We start from the raw sequence: 20,593 nt of genomic DNA on the forward strand, positions 1-20,593 counted from the left end.
GCTCACGCATCTGTTTCCTTGATGCACATTGCGTTGCGCACACAATCCAAAAAAATAATAAAGCCAAGCAGTCGCTGGAAATCCCATAGAAGTAATCAGCGCACCGCGAGCCACCATGAGCCCTCGGCGTCAGAGGCACAAAAGAGACACACAGAAGAAGGAAAAAAAAAAAATAGAAGAAAAAAGGGGGGGAGGGAAAGAAGAACGCAGGTTAATGCTGGCTATTCTGCCAAGGATCACCGCACAATGCCATCGACGCCGCCCAAGAACCTCCGCACGCGGCCCAGCTCCAGCTCCGCTTTCTCGCTCTCGACCGCGCGCAGCAGGCCCTCGACGACCGAATCGACCTCGTCGACCGGGACGCCCGTGCACAGCGAGACCACCTTGCGGTACTTGATTTCCGTCTCCTTGCTCCGGCCCTTGAGCGCCAGGACCATCTTGCCCATGACCTCCTTGCGCTCGGTGAGCGCCTTGATGCGCGTTCTGAGCACCGCGGCCGGCGGCAGCTGGCTGGCGGCAGTGGCGGCGTCGGAGGACGAGGTGATCACGTCGTTGACCTTGGTTTCCCACACCGATATGGCGGTGGTGCGGCCTGTGGCGAGGGCAGAGTCGCGCACGCTGCGGAATTGTTCGTCTTCGCGGGCGTGCGTCAGGTTGGCGATTTGTTGGCGCGCGTGGGTTTGCTGGCGCACTCTTTCTTGGACGGCTTCTAGTTTCTTGCGTGCATCACACAGATTGGAAGAAGCAGTGCGGATTTCCTTGTGTAGGCTGTCGACTGAGGCTTGTTTGGTCTTGATTTCTTTGTGGAAATCGCCAGTGGCTTCATTGAGAATGAGGGAAATAGCTAGACAAATGTTAGACGTTCGTACAAGAATTCAAGTTTCTCATATGCTTTAGGGATACTTACAGCTCATAATTTCATCATTACTCTGGGTGCCTTTCTGAGAGTCCACTAGACAAGCCGACTTGCTGGCATCCAGAGCCATCACAACAGACGTCATATCACCATTAGCAGAAACCTCAGCAGCATCACCGCCGATTCCAAAGTCAATTGGTCTCAGGCCTGATCTGTTTGGAATGTTGGGGTCAGCGCCGACCTCGAGCAACTGTGAAATAACACTTCTGTTGCCATTCTTGGCAGCGATGTTGAGCGCACTGTCGCCAGAGTTGTCTTGAGCGTTGACAATTTCAGACATGAATCTAGCCAGGCCCATTTTAGGTGGTTGTTGAAAGCTCGGGAAGTCATTGAGTTGACTGGCTTGGCTACTTGGCACACTCCCTTGTCGTACAACCCACTCCAGCAGACTCTCGAGATAGTATCGACTGGCGGCATTACGGCCCTTGACAGCACTAGTCACGGCGATCTGATGCAAAACTGTCCGGCCTTTGTTATCCCTAATTTCCAAGGTGCAACCCAGGACATCGAGAAGTTCAGGAAAGGTGTTCAGTTCCATGGAGTTGGTTACGGTGCATGCGCGCATAAGAGCAGTTTGGCCGACGGCATTGACGCGAAAGGGACTGGCGCCGGCGCGGATCAAGGCTCGTAGAAGCGTCATGCGGGAGAGCGCAGCTGCCCAATGCAAAACGGTGTGGCAATGGTTATCAATGGACATGTCTAGCTCTCGTGGTGTCATATCCTTGATGTTGTCTATGATTTGTTGTTCTGAAATGTTGTGGTCCAGGAAAAGGCCAAGTAATTGAGCCTTCCGGTCGTCGGCTTCTTTTGAGGCTTCGCAAGGCAATGGTGGCAAGGGACCAAACTCACCATGGCCATCGAATTGTGTTAGAAGTGACCCATTGGTATAAATAAAAGACTCGTTGACCTCTGTCGGTGAGGCGGGGAAGTTTTGGCTGTGGGTCATATCTCGTCCCCCATATGAAAAGCTGTCTGCGGGTGTCAAGTTTGAACGGACTCGTTTAAGTGGTGGTTCTGACATGTCCATACTCATGGCCATTTGCTGGCTCGAATAGGCGGTGTCGTGCCCACTGCCATAATCAGAAGTGAAGCTTTGTTGTGAGTTGGTAGGGAATCCGTCGTCCCCCTGAGACAATGAAGGCTGTCGAGTGAAGCTAGGGGCTCTCGAAAGCGAAGCCCCAGCTCTATTCCGTGGCCCAGGGGAGTCGAAACGTGCTTTGTTGATGGCAGCCACTGCGTGTGATGCTGTAGAGGAAATATTGCGGAAGAATGTACCAGAGACGCCGCTTTGCCGTGTGTCGGTCGCAGGATTTGGATTGTACATGCGCTTACGCTGCGCGGCCATGGCTTGCTCCTTTGTCGGTGTGTTAACATCGCGGCCAGCAATTGTGCCCCCTTGTCCCATGTCATGTGTGAGAAGAGGTCGTAGAATTTCTTCAACGCCGTAATGGCGGCAAATATCCAGCCCACGCTCAAACTTGACCCAGGTTCCTTGGTATTTACCGTAGCCACCTTGTACCTTTTCATGCTCGCCGGTCTGGATTTCCTTTTCTAGAATCTTGGTTCGCTTTCCCTTGTCGATTTTCGCGACTTTCAAGAGTTGGGTGGCGTTCAACCAACTGTCGTTCCGGCGGCGCATGACGGCAATGTTATTAACCTCCATCTCGTAGACATCAACACCTGAGTAGATGGCCTAGGGCAAAGGGTTTGTTAGCGAGACGTACTAGGTGCCCGACTAAGGCGAGTAACGCAAGGAGATGATTGTCCCCCTCAAGAAGGAAATATAGGTTATCTTACCGTGTATATTGAAGGTGCTTCAACTTGTGTCTGGTTTGCCTTGTTCATGCGAAACTGTGCTGTGGAGGTGGGTTGTGCAAGTTGAGTCGTGGAAATTGAAAAAGTGGATTGCGCCGCAGGTTTTGGCACAGGAAGGTTCGCCGGGAGGGAGGGAGGGACGACCGGAGCGGCCATGAGCTTGAGGATGGGGCCCGAAGAAGGGGGAGGTTGTTTGGAAGCTGCAGCAGGAACATTTTGGATGTTTCCGGTGGTGGAGTGGAGCGGGGGCGGGAGCGGTTGTGGTTGTGGTTGCGATTGTAATTGCGACTGTGTTTCTGGAAGCTGAGAGGGTTGGGCACTTGGCATTATGGAAGCGCCGGTAGAAGCCGCTGGCGCAGGAGCTGCGGCTGGTACGGATGGAGCTACTGGCGGCAGGACTGCGATTTCCGCCGAAGGTTTCGCTACCAACCCCGATGCTGCAAGAGCCGTGGCAGCAAGGGCCGTGACTTCCGAAGTCATATTGATCTGCAGGGCAGAAGCTGTCGTCGTTGGGAATACTGGTGGCGCCGAACAGTCTGTGGTTAGGCCGAGAGTTGAGGCAGCTGATTGCGCGATATCGTCGGGCTTCGGGAACTGAAGACTCGGGGGTTGGGCGCAAGATATGGCCGAGGAGGAGGATGGAAGCGGGTATTCCGATACTACAGCGGACATTGAGCGGGATGCGACAGCGGGCAGATGTGAGCGAAGTCGAAGGAAGGGTGGAAGAATCTGCTGTGACGATCGAGATGGAGGCGGGAATTAGGGTCTAGAAGTGCGCCAAAGGGATATAACAAAAAAAGAAAGAAATTATCGCTTCGACTAAGAAGAGCAAGAAAGACCAAGTCCCACAGGGCCAAGAAAGGAAAAGAAAAGTAGTGCGAAGATGCTGTTGGGTGTTATGTTGCGGGTATCTGGACTGTTACACCTGCCGGGCAACGAGGAGGCGAGGCGCAAGATGTGAGCTGCGAGCTGCGCCCAAGGAAATCGAAGCAAGTTAGCGGTAGCCTGATTCCCGCAGACACAGATGATCGAGCCGCAAGTCGGCCGGGCGAGCCAATCTCGAATCGCGGGGCTCTCGCAGGAGGTCGAAGAAGACTGGGCAGCAGCAGAACAGAGAGCCGCAGCCTTGTCGATGCGCAATGGGAAATCGGCAGTCAAATGTCTCGCAGACAAAGCGATAAAAGACCAGAATTTTCGTTGACTTTTTTTGCGTCACTCTCGGTGGGTGGGTGTGTTTCCCCTGGTCACAGGATGCGCGCCGTTCAAGCTTACAAAGGGGAGATTTCGCTGTGGGCAAAGCAAGCAAAGAAGCAAATTCAATTAAACCAGACGTGTCGTTTTCGTGACAGCCAGCCTCGCCGAGGCAAGAGCGTGTTTTTTTTTTGCGCAGATGCCCCCCTGCACAGGGAGGGCGTGACGCGTCCTGGTTCACCAACGCCACATGTGGCTGGAATCGGTGGCGCTGCTTTTTTCTGTGTAACTCGAGCAGCAAACCATTGACCACAAGCTTCACCCACTGTAGAGCCTCCTCTCTTGCAGTACCAATGCTGTTCCCTTCGAAGCTTTGCCACGAGCTTCTAGATACTGGCTCCCCTGCTTGGTCTACGACGTCTTTTCCTCTAGGCTCTCTCTTTTGCCATCGCGCGCGGTGGCGGCATCTTCCCTTCTTCGACCCCACCCCCGCCTGTGTCCACAATGTCTTTCCAGATCCCCCTGCAAAAGCCGATTCAAAAACTTCATTTATATCGGCACCTCTTGCGGGAAGCCTCCTACCTCCCTCGACCCTGCCGTCAATACGTGCGTGGCCAGATTTTCCACAAGTTTCGCGTCAACCAATTTCGTGAGACTCGCGTTGACGAACACATTGACGATGGCTACTCAGCCCTACGCACCATACGTGCCGCCAACGCCGGCGAGCTTAATCGCATGTATCGTATTGCGCTGCTGACCTTTGGTCGCATCGGTGAGCATCGCATCCGGCGATTAAACGCTTTCATGCGTCCAGACGGCCCCCGAAATGCAGATGCTGTCGAGGAGCAACTGACGCAGGAGATGATCAACTTCAAAAAACAAGAGCTCGGGCCCAAGCGCACACGCATTCTTACCCAATGGCCGATTGAAAAGCTGGGCGACTATCTCAAAACTCAAGTTGACCAGCAAAACTCTGTTCCCAAAGTGATGTGGCCGAAGAGTGGCCTCACCAAGGCCGCGCCTACCCGCGGCACAGTTCCCGAACTCTCAGTCTGGGGCACACCACTCAGCGAAAATAGCCAGAAATACCGCACGGCGGCATGGTGGCGACGCACAAAGGAACGTATCATTCCTCCCATGACAGAAACACGGTTCGCGCGACTCAAGAATCTAGCCTGTGGCATTGACAATGGCAAGCCGCTCGAAGTCACTCCACGCCGCGCCGTGGACAAAAAGTATTTAGAAGAACTCAAACACAAACGGGAAACCTGGTGGGAGTTCGGCGATGATATCAGAGCCTCTACTGCCCTCGTTGAGCGGCAAAAGTCGCGGCCGTTCATCAGGCGCTCTGGCCTGATCGATCAGTCGCCCTGGAGACTTGAACGGTGGTCACCGTTGACAGCGCGCAACCTCCAACGTATCTTCCGCTTTGTCTATTACTCTGCCTCGACGTCTAAGGTAGATCCTGTCAGCCTCAAGCGCACAAATACCTGGGGATCTATAGAGATGGAGTTCAAGAAAGGAACATCCAAGCACAGCGCACTCTTCAGTGGAGTTCACAGTTTAACGGGTCTTCCGCCAGGCCATCAAAAGCAGAAGCAAGTTGAAAAGTTCTTTGAGTCAAATTCGAAGTTGAAAAAGAGGTGATCTAGTCTGCACTGTACTTGAACTGGCGTGGCAAAGAAAATATAGGGACACCGCTGATATAACTGTATATCAAGGCATTCCTTTGAGTCACAATCTACTCCATATTGAGTGTTCCAGCTAGCCTCACCAGCGCCTCATTGTCGACCCGCATGCCAACCCAGTCATCCATGCGTTTAGCACCAATGCTTTCATAGAATCTAATACTCGGCTCATTCCATTTCAGCACCACCCATTCCAGCCGGCCTCCGTCAATGTCCAGAACCGCACGAGCCAGCTCAGCCAACAGCCGTTTACCATAGCCCCGCTTACGATAGGCCGAATGCACAAAGAGGTCTTCCAAGTAGATGCCTGGCTTAGCGCGCCACGTGCTATAGTTGTAAAAATAGAGCGCCATACCAGCGGCTTTACCACCCTCCAGAAGAATCAGGCAGCGAGCCGGACGTGACGGTGTGGTTGGCTCAACGGCGTTAAGGTCGTCTGGGCTCTGGGTAGAGGCGGGTGAAGCAAAGGCAATGGTAGAGAGAAGCTTCTGCTCAGTTGCCTCGACAGAGTTTGGCTCTTTTTCATAGTTCGCGAGCTCTTGAATCATAGCGAGAATGTCAGGGACGTCTATTGTATTATTGTTTGTAGTTATATCCAGTTAGTTAGTAGGTAGTCTTTCGAGGTTGATGATAGAAGAGAGAATTTGTTCATAACGTGCCTGACTGACGCGCATGTCTTACTGTGCATGTCATTTTGGTCGATAGGAGAGATCTGATATCACTGTAATCAGGACAACCTTTTGTTAACAATAACAAGTAGAGCAAGTTCGCGATGCGGACAAAGAAGCACGGTAGGTTTCAATCCCCCGCATCATGGAGATAGATGTACATGCACACAAACTCGGCTGATAAAGCTTGGAAATTCACAAGGCACGCCGTTCGACTCACGATCTAGCCAGTTCAATTTTCGATACTCATGCTCGGCTGACAAAAGATTATGCTGCTTCAAGATTTGCAATGTACTAGCTAGCTACAATAGCCGCCCTGTACATGATTAAAAACGCCCATGAATATTGGATTCCCATCGCAACCACAACCCCAACTATCCAAGTCACCAGAATACTTCCCTTGGCCACGCTCCGTTCCGCGGCAGAAGTGGCATCAGATGGGCTCGGCCCAGACGTAGTTGTCACTATTCCCAAGGACGAAGTGTCATGGCTTGAGTCGGTCAATAGTGTCTCTAACTGGCCAATTCCCACAGTACCCGGACTATGAGTGGTGGTGATTACAGAGCTAGTAGCCATGGCGCTGGACTCAAACGTCGCCTCAGTTTCAAGCGAAAGCGAGGTAATACTTGGTACACTGGTACTTGTAGATATCGAGAGAGTAGCCGTTGGAGCAATAATGCTTGGAAGAATAGAGACAGTCGAGTTTGGGTTTGCTGGGGGCGCAGACGCCGCGCTACAAACTCTGTCTTTCAGTTCATCGACAGCTAAGCTATATATTAGCACATGTTTGGATATATTAGTTATGGCGATAAAGATATATTCACAGATGGTACTAGGAGAACCAACGCAGCCCTCAATCAAGCAGCTTGTGTACTGAGCGCTGAACTCGGTGTTCCATGCTTGACATAGGCACGTAAAGTCACTTAAGCCACAACCAACTAATCCGGCCGTCTGTTCGTAGCACCGGGCGCTACAGGAAGCCAGGCCGAAAATTCCCGTACTGGAGTGGGCAGAGACCATCAATGCAAAAACGGGCACCCAGACGACGAATTGAAAAATACACATGCTTGCCGCAGATGTATAGAGGGTCATGGTGGCCATCTTGAATACGACTCTAATCTCGGTGGTGATGCGATAGGGCAGAGAGAATAAACTTTGCGTCAACATGTTGTAGTCAAGGGAAATTGACTATTATGTGAACAAGTAGAGGCCTCGCGTTAGGCAGATGTGATGGTTACCCCCGGCTGAGTCATACAGAGCAAATCATCAGCAAGGCCGGTACCACAAAGTCGATGACGGTCTGGTCATCGACTTTGTCACGCATCTCTAATCTAGCTCATTGTTAGTATCCCCAAACCATATCCATTTGTCCTACAAAATCTATATTACTTAAGAAATACACAGCCAGTCTCACAATAGGGTATGTATCTTCAAGCAAACTCAACTTTCATCCAACTATTAGTTGATGGCTCAAAATTTCAGAAAAGCTAGATCAAGAGAACTACTACCCGTCAGGTAAGCTGATGTCATTGGCTGTCTTGGGTACAAAGATCGCTAGGGTTGTGCCAGGGTTATTCATTAAATAATCTCACTGTCACATCAACGCTCTAAAAACAACGACACTCTTCTAATACAATATGGTTGACGGGACGTGTGACGAGATGAAAACTTCCGTATACCGCTGTTGTATGACACGAGGGAAAAAACTTGGCGATACTGCAGATACTTTTGAGATCAAGTTTGAGCCAAGGAAATAGATTCAAGGGCCAACCTCACGTACAAATCGCATGCTTTCTCTTTATTTGCTTGCCTCAACCTATTCTCCAAATCGTTTTCTTTTTTTTGCACTACAACTAACTACCTGTTGGATTTCACGGGTTTCTCCCACATCCTTGGTCTTTCGTTTTTTAACCGTCCCATCTTTGGCCTACAAAAGTACCCTATTACCATTTTCAGGCATTAGGTAAGTTGTATGGCTGTCAAACTTCGGATGAGCTCCCCTTGTGTGCGGCTCTTCTCCAAGTTCTCAGGGTTCATTAGTGAGTGGTTACCGAGATTGTAACTACTAAAGGCATCATCATAGCCCCGGATCCTACATCATAGAGTAATATATATGCCACTGACAGAGCTTTTTACCTCTGAATGCCTACATAGTCTTACTCAACTGACAAACGCAGCGATACCAAGAAATCATACGATGATCGTAAGATCTCTGTCATTCTGACGTGGTTATCGAACCTTCTTCTTGCACAACAAACTTCTACTATATACGAGGCTTCGATAACGGCGTTCAATAGATTACAAGTACGTTGCCATTGCTAGCCAGGCATTTGTGCGCAGCCAAACTCGACCACGACTTCAATATAAAGAGAAATTCAACATTTCGTTGGCATAATGTCTTGGGTTCGTCATTATGTGGCACCTACCGATACAAAGCACACTGGCGAAGAGTTTTACAATTCTTCTGGAAACGAACTTTATGTAGTACTATGACATTGGATGATAATATCAGAGATATTGAATCTTTTGTACGTGTGCAAAACAGGCTATGTACAAGTATATATATGGAAAAAATAAACAGGCTGGGGCATAGATTCGTGCATATCCAGAACGCCAACAACAATGACATAAAAAAGAGTACCCAAGGCCGTTACAACAGAAGAAAGCAAAAAAAACAAAGGTATCTCGTGGTCGTTCAAAAAGCTTCATTTTAGTACGGAACTAAGACAAAAGAACGTGAACGCAGGAGTAGTGATGGTATAAAGGTGGTAAGAAAAAAAAAGGGGGGTGGAAGGGAGAAGATAATGGAGAAATAGAAAACACCCCTAAAATGTCTTGACAGCAGGGCCAGCCATGGCCTTTTGCCTACGATATCTCGCCGCGTACATGAAGCGCTCGTAGGTACCAAAGCCATAGACTGCAAGGCCAATCACCATCCAGGCGCTGGTAATGCCCAGACCAATCGGATAGATCATCAGCTGCATGCCGGGGAGAACAAATGCCACAGTACCATTGGCCAGCTCGGCATGTACGGCCTCAACAGCCCACATGGCCAGCGACAGGTCAGACATGACGACCTCGCGAGAGAAGACACCATTGACAAAAAGCGCTTCGTTGGATGATACGTTGGTCTGGATGATTCCAGTGGAGCCGGCGGCGTTGAGGGTCAGAATAGGCATGACGAGAGTCTCAAGAGAAGCACTGTGAGAAGCAGAGAGTGTTAGACATGCTAGATAGTGACGCGGGGATATAAAAAAGAGGTAACACTTACAGAGACATATCGGGGGCCATCCTTGCGGGGTCGATCTGACCCACAAGCATGTACTGCTTCAGCAGTGGGACGGCGTTTTCGCGACGCTCAACTGACATGTCACGTTTACCCAGCGGCGATAAGTTGATGGATCTGGGGACAGTGGAGGCTGTAGCTGTGGGCGAGGCGGTTGTGGTAGCAGAGCTGTTCAGGACATCGACAGTAGACACAAAGGCACCATCGTAGCTCAGCTTGACCTGAATATTTGAAGGCAGAACAGCAGCAAAGTCGCCAGATGGGTCAGAGATCTTGTACAGTCGCAAGTCGGCCTGGAAGATACCGGAAGTAATGTTGAGAGCGGCCAGATTGTAGCAAATGCCAGTGCCTGACGGATTGGAGGCAATGGTGGTGCCCGAAAGAGCATCCTGGCAGGCCTTTTCTGTAGAGCTGTCCCAGGCTTCCATGTCAACGGTGCCGTCAGCGTTGAGGGGAACTTCAGAAAGGTCCTGGCTGTCAATCTTTGTTGAGCCTTTGTTGCTGACATCGGTCAAGTCAGTCTCGTTCGACACGGCGTTGTCTGTGGATATCCCACTTGACATTGACACCTCGGCTTGCTTGCGCATATTGACAATGTTGCTGTAGTTTTCGAGAGTAGCTTCGGCGGCTGACAAGCGCAGGATGCCCGAGGAGTCTATGCCCAAAGGTGAGTTGATGATATCACCGGCCCGAGCAATGGAGGCAGCCATGAGGGCCATTGCCAGTGCCATCTTGGAGAGCATCGTGGTGCTGGGATTGGCAGTATGCTGATATGATAATCTTTTTTTTGTTTTTCTAACAGACAGGCAGTCGGAACTGAACTGACTGACTGAAATATTGTTGTCCCCTGGTGTAGTGAAGTGTGTGAACGAGATTGTATCACACGAAAAGGTTACAACACAGAAACCAACTAACGGGAGAAGGGAAAGAAAAAAAAAAAATAAAAAAGGAATTAAAAAAAGAAAAAAATATTAAATAAAAAAAGGCCGACCGGCGGTTGAGAGAAGAAGAAAAAAAAAGGATTAGAGAAGTGAAAAAGAAAAGAAAAGAAGCTGGTGAGCAGTTCTAAGTCCGCGCAGCGAAGAAGGCTGGGGAGAAGAGGAAAAGAAAGGAAGAAAGAGAGAGACAGAAAGGAAGATCAGGACGAGCCAAGAAGAAGTACTAGCTCGGATCGCGATGGCTCGGAAGCCAGGGCAGCGCAAAGGAGAGAAACGGGGGCTGTACAGCAGGACGGAGTTTGCGGTCCAACGGCGTGTTACGAAGCTGCCGCTGGTGCGCGTGGTGAAGCTAGTGGGTGCTAGTAATGGTGCACGAGAACCAGAAACAACGATGCCCATCAAGATGTCGATGAACCGAACCGAAGGACAGCAAAACGAAGGAGGCGCTGGACGTGTGTCGGGTTGTCGATCACGGGTTAGGGAACAGTTAGGGAAGGCCGGTCACAAAAAGCGGGCAGCAGATAGACAGCGTAAAAAAACAGCCAAGAACAGTCTGTGATTCGGCGAGTTAGTTTAGGCCGAGTGCAGAGGACGACGCTTTGGTGGCCCCAATGGTTGCGTTGCGTCTGAGTCTGTGTCTGAATCTGAAGTGAGGTATGTATGGGCGGAGTGGATATGCAGTGTGATGCGACGCTCGTGTGTGTGTATGCTTGCAATGCTGGAACGAAGACGGACAAAAGCAAGCAAGAGTGAGTACGTAAATATATATATATGTCGCCAGAAGCAAAACCAAAAGAAGAAAAGGAGCAGTCTCGTTGATATCAAGGGTGGGTGAAGCCCAAAAGGCAACAGCAACAGCGATAAAAAATCAAGATGGAGTTCAAGAAGAGCGACAAGAAGGTGAAGAAGAAGCAGAGAAGTTCTCGCAGGCATCCAAAGGCCTCCCAGGACGGCCAAGGGCTGGGACACACCTAAATTAAAAAGAAAAAAAAAAAAGAGAAAAAAAAAGAACGGACGAAAAATGCGGTGGACCAAAAAAGGACGAGGAAAATAGCCCAAGACAGCCAATAGCGTTCTTCCAGGGTGATATTTTTGTCGGGGTCAGGGGACAAAGGAGCACACCAGGGGAAGAGTCCAGAATCCAAAGCGAGCCTACACAAAATGAAATAGACAGACAGATACAAAGTACAAGTACAAAGTACAAAGTACATACACACCATATCCCAATGTAATATTTCTGCCGCTTATCCTGCCTGCCTGTGCCGCCCCAAATGATCCCACCAACACACGTTCACCGCCCTCCACAACGTCCAACCGCTCCACTGCCTACTACTTCTTCGTTCTCCGCACAGGAGCTCCACCCAGATTGGCCAGTCCTTTGTTCGACCGCTTTTCCTATAGTCTTGTGGGGGCTGCCGACGGAGGAACATAAAGCCCGTAGTTATCCTACTCTCGCTAAGTATGCTGTCTGGTGGAAGATGGTGCTGTCAACACCGATTCGGAGATTTATTTTTGAGCGCACGTTGTAGGGAAATAAAGTCGGGGGGAGAAAACAAGAGCGAAAAAAAAAGAGAATCTTGTTACATGATTGGTAAGTGGTGGTGGCTGTCGTTGGCGGAGAATTCGGGGCAGCATAAAAGGGGCACTAGACAAAGGAAGACGCACCAGCCCGTGACTAATGCAGATTTATCAGATTTTGAAAAGATGCAGGAGCGGCAGCATCACGGCAAAAGTGCAAGAACCCTCGAGAACCCAGTATCACGAACTCGAGTTTCTTTTTTTTTTCGTTTGCACATCCCCTCCTTCAAGCCGAGTCTCTTTTTCTTTTGTGTTTCTCCTCCATAATATTCCATTCCATGCCATGCTTCCTGATCCATATGGCTGTCACAATCACACACAAAACAAAAGCTCCGGACAGGCTAACAACTTTCTTGGCTCTTGGCTCTCATTTAAAGCTGTGTCCCAATAATGCCAAGCTTCTTTTTACCGCAGCAGTTGCATTCGCCGCAACTCTAAAAAGACAAACTTGGCCGTCCATTTTTTTCAATCTGTATGCCTTCACTCTCGCCCAAATATCTGCACTACACAACACTGAGCTACGACATCCGTGTCGATTGGCCTTTAGGCTTTGTGCATCGCCACTTCTCCAGCAGCCTGGTCGCTGTCATTCAAAGATTTTCGTCAAGGGCCATGTCTTGTCACGGCGACTGTGCGCAGATATCATGTATTTCTCTCATTCTACCCACTACAGATGTGTCACTGTCAAAATGAAGAGAAGAAATGTACCCTCATAGACGCAATAGAGCCAACAAATGACAAGTGGTCTGCTTTCAATCCAGATGGCTTACTAGCGCATTAAGCACCTCTCAGGCCACCTCCCTCTCCCGCTAAGGATTCACACTCTGACCAGGAACGGGAGCGCGTACAAACAGGAACACCCAGGCCACTAAAAAGTATCAAGTACATACATATGTACATACATACATATCAAGCTGTAGCCATCCCCATGCGTACTATCGTGCATACCTCCACAACCTTTCCATATCCCCCATGTTCACAACTGGACAAGCTGCTGAAGCACAATCTTGGCTCACTTGACACCACGGGGTCTGTGCAAACCACCCTAAACCCCCAGCCTTATATCACCGTCAAGCCCCCCTCCCCCCAACCGCAAAACCACACTAATCGTAGGGTCTAGCCCGGGTAGTGGTGTCACTTCCAAAAAGTCATTGCGCGCGGCTTTCTCGTCTGTAACAGAATTGCCATGGGTTAAATCCTAATATAGATGTCACACTTGTTAGGGTTGCGCTACTGATCACATGCGGCAAACCCTTGCTCTTTTTAGACGCACTTGGCCCAAATGAACATAATGTAACATATGCAACTCGCCATCGTCATGTCGGCAGAACATCTCCACGAGAAAGTCGGCAACGCGACAAAAAAAAGACCGATCTGTTGCACATCAGGAACACCAGTTAATCAGCCCATCGGGAGTTTATGCAATGCCGTGATCAGGAGGTTCTATCCACGGCGAACATCACCAAGTCTCAGGAGAACGAACCATTCTCCTCGTGGACAACACTTGTCGAACATCCATCTTCCCTCCGTTACAAGATGCTCCACTCTTAATCGAGCGAGGAGTTCCGCTCGAGAGGAGTTCCGCACAAGAAGGGCACTTGGCTTGAAAAAGGTTGCATGATTCATGGCTCTCTCTCTCTCCCAACTATCTATGTCAGAGTACAAAATGCCAGGTTTCTCCTGCGTCTGCCAAGCTCGTCTAAGCACTAGAACTTCATCGACAGACAATCAGTAGCTCTCGAGACACACATTGCATCACATGTGGTGTGAGCGCTTATGGATTTGTTCGCTACACTTCACTTTGCCCGAAGCTTTTGGAGAGCTCTCTATTTGTTCATATCCTGCGTTCTTGTCTTTCTTTGGTGTGACAATGTCTCTCTCTTTCTTTCTTTCAAAAAAAAGGAGAACAATAGCGGTATCTATTGCACTGCTCGATCAATTAGGCCGTGCTATCTGTCGAAGTTTCTATTTCGAGGGAGTTCGTATAACGTGTGGCTCTAAGACTTTTTAATCCGAGCCTTTTGTCTCGAAGTGTACAAGTCAAGGTTGTCCACCCGATGTTTACCCACACCCGATGTTATCTCTGCTGATTGGCTCTTGGGCTCTTCAGAGTTGTTTCACGAACAAACTTCAACAACGCCCTAAAAGACTAAGAACTTCCTCCCTCCCTTTCCATGTGATTTTTTGTCTACTTGAACTTGGGGCCAAGCCATCGTAGAGACGGGCTCCATTGCTTAAACTAGAAACAAAGACTGGGGCACATCGTGTTTCAGCTCTGCCATTGCAAAAAAAGCAAGACAAGTAAGCCACAGTTGGATGTGAAGAATCTGAGGAAAATGGCGAGGGAATATGTATGCGAGCAACTCGAGGGACAAAAAAAGGCATGCATTGCATGAGGCCGCAGTTGAGATGACTCGACGACCCTAACCCTACGGGCACACATTCAGATTTTAACTAAACTTTCAACACCACGATTTGACGACATCTCATCATCATTTCCATCATCTCACTGAACAATACACACAATTAGGAATCAGGACTTGTATTTTGTAGATCGCGTGGAACTAGGCAGCACACGGCATCAGCTGTTGCCGACAAACACTAGTATACTACATTATGTGACAGCCGGCGCACGACCCTAACCCAACACTGTTCTGACGTGTATCCTACTGTTTGGTGTTTTAGTTGTTAGCGTTTGAGTTGTTTGGTATCTTGTCCCATTCCGCTCCGCCTGCCAGAGCTTGGCTGGAAGACTCGTCATGCTCGGAAGATGCCTTCAATGCTAGACATTTTGGTGCTGTCTGCGCTGGCCGCCGCTGTCTAGTTGTCCTTTTCATCTTAACGCTTCCCTCCCTCCTCGTTGTGTTTCCCTCTTCTCCTCGTCTGCGCCCTCCCCCTAACCCTTCTGCTGCCCCCCCCTCTAGCACCAGGTTTGCGTGTCTATATTCTGGCTGATATGGCACTGCTAACAGCATCGTGAACATACCGAATCTTGAGTTTCCTCCTCAGCCTCTCATTCTTTAGCCACTGTTGGTCTTCTTCAGTTCTCTGCTGGCCTAGAGCTGCAGCTAAACTAGCTACCCACCTTCATCTACACACACGGTATCTATTGACTTGGCGTCATGAATACTGGCTGTATCTACTCTCAACCAGTCTTTCTTTCTACAGAGCACCCAACCATCTTTAACTCCTGGTGCCATTCGTGCTCTCTCATCTCGACACTCTGTGATATCTGGCTGGTTCTTTCCCCCTGACTCTACACTTTCATTCACTTATCTACCTACTTGTTTGTTGGTCAGCCAGTCAGTCACTCCCCCAGATTGTAGATGCCACAGTGGGAGGCATCCCAAGGCATCTCCACACACCATGAAATCAACTAATCTGCAAACCTCCACCATTCTCCTGAGCCTTTTGCTCAGTCTATCCTTCCCCATGCAATCATCAGCCGTCGAACACAACGCCAAACTTGTCCCGGATGATGTCCCGCTCGTGTGTATAGACATCTGCGGACCAATGGTCGAGCTATCCACCATCTGCCAGATTCCCGTTGGTTCCAAGTCAGAGAAACGACGACTCAAGATACGCCAGCTTCATTGCCGTGAGCCCATGCCGTATAAAGATTCGCAGACCCCCACAGCCGACTCCGGCACCGCCCATGCCACAGAACCGCCACAAGTCCCGCTACCGAAAGCGTCTCTGACCCACCGTTCCCGCTTCACAAATACGACACAGCCGGCGGAGACAAAGCCTGATTCGACCAAGCGGCACACCACACCGATAGAATATGGAACTGTCATCAAATCTAGACCAGCGAGAAATTCTACAATAACGCCCAGTCGACAGCCGACGGCAACCACCAGCGCCTCGTCCACCATGGGCATTTGGAGACAGACCTCTGCGAAATCTGCCACTCTTGTGCCCACTGGAATTAGGCCGAGTGTGCCGCAAAATACATCAGACCGTAGCACAAATGGATCTCTATCGTTTTCCTTCACCGGCAGCTTTCGGACTGGAATCCCAGCAACTGGAAACCTGCGCCCTAGCATCCCCCTCTTCACCAATGGGGGCAACAGAACTCTACCCACAACCACAACCAGCGCATCTGAGACACCTTCTCCCTCGCCGCTGCCGTCCTCTTCTACACCCGACGCTGGCCTGCCCACTATTATAGATTCAGGCGACCCGCTGGCCGTTGGCAACGCCGCAGGCACCGAGAACATACACTCGGGCGTGCTGTCCACCACAGAGCTCTCTACACCCGCAGCTACCAGTACCGTCAAGGATAGCCAGCTGAGCGGAATCGACATCAAGCGTGTACAAGCTGCAGAGGAGGACTGCGTGTGTTCCAACGACAGCTTCAACGTAGCCCGCATAGCGGCGCTGTGCTCAAGCTGCATCACGCAGGCAGGCTTTCCTATGGGTCGTGAGTCACCCCATCTCCTTTCCGTTTTCCTTTTCTTCCCATCATCTCTGTACCCTCCCATCGCGTTTCCAAATCGAATAGTTTGCTAACATTGTTTTCTTGTGTTCTCTCAGCTGCCACTTATATCGTGTGGACGTGCAACTTCACAGAACAGGTATGGACGTCGCGCCAGGACTCGCTTGCGAATAACGTGGTTGTCAAAGCCAAAACCCCGCGAGTGACAGGCGTCAATGGCTCCCCACGGAGCTCTGTAAATGGCAGACTACTGGTGTTAGCTGGCGCATTTGGCACGGTATCGTTGCTGCTATGACAAACCGCATCTTCCCCTTGTCGTAGTTGGTTATTTGTGACTTCCCCTAGACTGTTTTTTGCGTCCTTGGACCAAAGACCTCTTTCTGGGGTTCTTTGTTATATTCTTGTTTTCTTGTTGTATACTTTTCATCTTTCCAATGTTTGGCCGGTCCTTTCCAAGCAGGCGGTGGTTTGCGATTCATTTTTTTGGCACATCGTTTTTCTCTTCTACACATGTACTTATCCCCCTTTCGTTCCTTTGTATATTCTTCTCATTCTTCCTCATGTCTATAGATTATCCCTCAACTTCTCAACAGAACAATGAACCAACCTTACGGACTGATTCCATCCTTTTAATAGCTAACTGCATCTTCCGTCTTCGTTTTCTCTGCCATTGCGTGTTCCTTGTCCATATCACCAAACCCACTATCAATTTCCCTTCCTCCCTTGCTTCTGTGGGAAACGCCGCGTTACACGAACAGCGAGCGGCCAAAAACGCTTGACGCCACCCCCCGCTTTTTCTCGGTAGTTGGGTCTCCCATTGGCCCACGAGTTCCTGCTTAAACGATACGTCATCGACTCCGGCGTTTTCTTAATCGGCGTTTTACAGACCAGAGTCTACAAAGATTTTACGCCTTTTGTTCTTATGGGGGAGCAGTTCCCCCCCGCCGCCAAAAAACAAGGGAATACCTGCTCTGTAAGACCCTGTACGTCGCTGTGTTATAGCGCCCCAGCAGCCAGTATTGACCTGTGGATGCTTCACACGCATCCTTACGGCCACAAACCCTCCTTTCTTTTTTTCTTGCTCAAACTCCCGATTCTGTGTCGCGATCCGTTGGGAAACTGCGTTCCACGAGACACTCATGCTTGTCCAGAAGTCGAAAAAAGAGGACAGATTTGAATGGTGCCCTGCTGCAGAATTTTCATGACCTTTTTTCCACTTTCCCCTTCATTCCGGCCCGATCGTGTCTTCCCGCCTCATTCCAACACCCTCAAATTGCCCGCCTGCGGGAACTAACCAGCTGCTGTCCCTCCCCCCGCAGTCGACTTACACCTACCCGTCAATTTACACTCTTCGCTTCGGCGCCTTTCTTTTTTGGCTTCCTGCATCAACTCAAGTCCGGCTGCTTGTCTGCACCGTTCGCCTAGTAAATAATGGCTCAATACACGCTTCCTCCCTCCGACACACTTGTCAGAGACATGGACCTGGCCATCACCAATAGCCTTGCCCTTGACCGCACGGCTTCCACGCACGAGCCGTCTTGGCCCGATGGCCTCAATGTCTCTGCCACTACCGCCGCACCCTGCCCGCCCGACGACGACGACCCAGACGACGACGACACTGGAAGCGGTACCGCTGGCTTACCTGCCATGACTGGTGCTACTGGCAAAAAGAACCGCCGCAAGCGAGTTACTGCCGAGCACACCCGACAACGTGTGCGCGACAACCAGCGCCGCCATCGGGCCCAGCAGCGCATGCGCCTGGAGGAGCTAGAAAGCCTCGCTTGCGAGAACAAGGCAACCATCGACCAGCTACGCGCCGAGGTGGCTGCTCTCAAGTCCGAAATGGAGCGGTGCGGCCGTCACAGCACCATACTTGCGACATCTGGTCCCGGTGTTTTGGTGCAGGCTTTTGCAAAGACTGCTGCGCCGTCGAATAGCAGTATTGATTCTACGGCTGCCGCTTTTACAGGCAGTAATATGATAGCCTCAAATGCAAGAGGCGCACAAGGTCTTCAACAAGTAGCAGCGCAGCCCCCAGAACAGCTTCTTCTATCACAATACCCCTTCGAGGCAGCGCTCGTCCGTCAATCTCCACTCCACAACTCGCCCATGTTCTCGAACTCCCTCGAAGCTTCTGGCGCTACCAATCCAGAAGCCCTCATGATAGACCCTAACCCTAGGATAGAAGTCTTCCCAATGACACCACCAGAGATGAACTATTTCATGAATCAGACATTGAGCAGAATATCCAAAGTTAAGAGGCCTTCTTGTGCAAGGAGCACATCTACTTGCTGCACTGATGATGACTTGGCTATAATATCCTTGAGTCTCGGAACGCCAACGCTATCTCTACCTCTGCGTCCTAACAGTAGCAGTAGCAGCGCTGATGGCACGTCGTCATCTTGTGTGCTCGGTCCAAGATGTTGTGCCGACGATTTACCACCTGTGTTGGAAGCTGGCAGTTTAAGTGCTGATACTAGGGAGGCGAACGATGGTCGTGAAGAAGCCGATGAGTTTGAGGAGCTAGTGTGCTCACAGCCTGAGATACATGGGTCGCACCTCCCCAAGAAGATTCTGCAAGCAGCGACGACTGATGACTCGGGCACAACACCATGCACGCAGGCCGTGATAATGGTGATGCAGCAGAACTTCAAGGGTGTGAGTAAGCAGTTGATTGAGTCATGGTTGGAAGATGGTTTCCGCCGCGCACCGAATGAAGAAGGTTGTCGGATTGAGAACGGAAGGCTGTATAGTTTGCTGGCCTTTATGAGTGAATGAGAGGAGTGCCCTTGAGAGGTGCAGGGAGTGCCAGCCAAGAAAGGAGTGGAGAAGGATAGAGATGAGAGTAAAAAGAAGCAAAATGTTGTGGACCAGAAATCAACGTTTCAATACCAACACCATCAGTGGATGGATGAATAGGTGTGAGGCTTGATATCATTACCTATATTTCTTTTTCAAAGGAATCGCTGAAGTGAGTCCACTAGTTCGATGGATTACCTATCAGATGGCTTTTTAGACTCTATCGAAATGTCGCGATACCGCTTTCCCATAGACCCCCAGATCGCCCGCCACATCCTTTTAGCACTAGCCAGACTGGCATCTGTGCCATTGCTTCAGCTGGAGTACCAGTTGTTGGCATTCCATGAATTGGAGTCATGGCAGCTGCGCTGAACATGGCTTTGTTGCCCTGGGACTCATTCTCTAGTGTCAAGACATGTGCCAGTACCGATGTGGCTGCCTGACCCATAGCATATGAGTTTGCCACCCAACCCTCATCTATGACGACACCGCGCTGAGCTGAAGAGGTAAAGGCATCCATAATAGCAAGCACATCTTGTGATGTCTTCGAGTTAAGAAAAAGCGATGCACATGTGGGTGGAAAGTATTTGAACGTGTCGGTTGGGTGTGAAGGTAAAATTATGTGACCGGTACCAGGGCGCATATAGGGATTGAACGAGGTGCTGATGGCAAGTGAACCTACTACGTCATGATTTAATGTTGCCTCAGCGGAATTGAAGTCTGGTCAATCGACGGGAGTATCTGTCAGTGGTAGGTCCTTTTCTTTGAGGCTCCGGGCGGTTTTCCTTTTTTTGGTGTGGCTTGCTTACCATAACTTGGAAGCATGAGTCCCATGCTGTTCACTATGAAGTCTATCTCGCCACGATGCCTCTCAATTATGGTTCTTGTGAAGCGATCTATGGAGGCTACGTTGGCTAGGTCGACCACCTCAATGTTAAGCGTGACTTTGCCACCATGAACATGTAAAGCTCTTGACGCTATCACTTGTGGGTCACTCAGGAGAGAGATCATTGCCTGGCCGACAGCGGCGTTTGAGCTTGACGTCATATACAATAACAGGGGGCCATTGTCCAATGTAGATCCAGTATACTGGAGTGTTATCTGACGGACTGGAGCATGAAGATGTAGGGTTAGATGGAAGCACAATAATAGGATCGACCTAGTTCTTTTTTATCTGACCAGCGACAGAATGGCTGCATAAACTGGCGGGACTTGTGAAGCAGGCTACAACAGAAGCAAGGGGTGAACAGACCCTCTTCTTGCAGGCCAAGCCATA

General features: G+C 50.1%; 7 protein-coding genes across 7 annotated transcripts; 3 read left to right on the forward strand and 4 right to left on the reverse strand.

Moving 5' to 3' along the window:
- Positions 1-236: 236 nt before the first annotated feature.
- Positions 237-3,403, reverse strand: BROUX77_003030 (uncharacterized protein; the record flags this gene model as incomplete). The annotated part of the gene is made up of 3 exons (XM_073747637.1): positions 237-844; positions 908-2,609; positions 2,714-3,403. 3 exons carry the CDS (start codon positions 3,401-3,403, stop codon positions 237-239), a joined length of 3,000 nt encoding a protein of 999 aa, XP_073608112.1.
- A 1,023-nt stretch (positions 3,404-4,426) lies between these two features.
- Positions 4,427-5,569, forward strand: BROUX77_003031 (uncharacterized protein; the record flags this gene model as incomplete). Its single annotated transcript, XM_073747638.1, has 1 exon — positions 4,427-5,569. One exon carries the CDS (start codon positions 4,427-4,429, stop codon positions 5,567-5,569), a length of 1,143 nt encoding a protein of 380 aa, XP_073608113.1.
- Positions 5,570-5,663: 94 nt separating this feature from the next.
- On the reverse strand, positions 5,664-6,158 carry BROUX77_003032 (uncharacterized protein; the record flags this gene model as incomplete). Its single annotated transcript, XM_073747639.1, has 1 exon — positions 5,664-6,158. One exon carries the CDS (start codon positions 6,156-6,158, stop codon positions 5,664-5,666), a length of 495 nt encoding a protein of 164 aa, XP_073608114.1.
- Positions 6,159-9,103: 2,945 nt separating this feature from the next.
- Positions 9,104-10,307, reverse strand: BROUX77_003033 (uncharacterized protein; the record flags this gene model as incomplete). Its single annotated transcript, XM_073747640.1, has 2 exons — positions 9,104-9,479; positions 9,550-10,307. The coding sequence occupies 2 exons, from the start codon at positions 10,305-10,307 to the stop codon at positions 9,104-9,106; spliced, it is 1,134 nt and encodes a 377-aa protein (XP_073608115.1).
- A 5,139-nt stretch (positions 10,308-15,446) lies between these two features.
- On the forward strand, positions 15,447-16,813 carry BROUX77_003034 (uncharacterized protein; the record flags this gene model as incomplete). Its single annotated transcript, XM_073747641.1, has 2 exons — positions 15,447-16,503; positions 16,617-16,813. 2 exons carry the CDS (start codon positions 15,447-15,449, stop codon positions 16,811-16,813), a joined length of 1,254 nt encoding a protein of 417 aa, XP_073608116.1.
- Positions 16,814-17,949: 1,136 nt separating this feature from the next.
- Positions 17,950-19,296, forward strand: BROUX77_003035 (uncharacterized protein; the record flags this gene model as incomplete). The annotated part of the gene is made up of 1 exon (XM_073747642.1): positions 17,950-19,296. The coding sequence occupies one exon, from the start codon at positions 17,950-17,952 to the stop codon at positions 19,294-19,296; it is 1,347 nt and encodes a 448-aa protein (XP_073608117.1).
- A 241-nt stretch (positions 19,297-19,537) lies between these two features.
- BROUX77_003036 (uncharacterized protein) lies at positions 19,538-20,364 on the reverse strand (the record flags this gene model as incomplete). Its single annotated transcript, XM_073747643.1, has 2 exons — positions 19,538-20,037; positions 20,127-20,364. 2 exons carry the CDS (start codon positions 20,362-20,364, stop codon positions 19,538-19,540), a joined length of 738 nt encoding a protein of 245 aa, XP_073608118.1.
- Positions 20,365-20,593: the final 229 nt, after the last annotated feature.

Source organism: Berkeleyomyces rouxiae (genome assembly GCF_048999995.1).
Source record: "Berkeleyomyces rouxiae strain 22BRR77 chromosome Unknown BrBRR77_ptg000002l, whole genome shotgun sequence".
NCBI classification, from domain to species: domain Eukaryota; kingdom Fungi; phylum Ascomycota; class Sordariomycetes; order Microascales; family Ceratocystidaceae; genus Berkeleyomyces; species Berkeleyomyces rouxiae.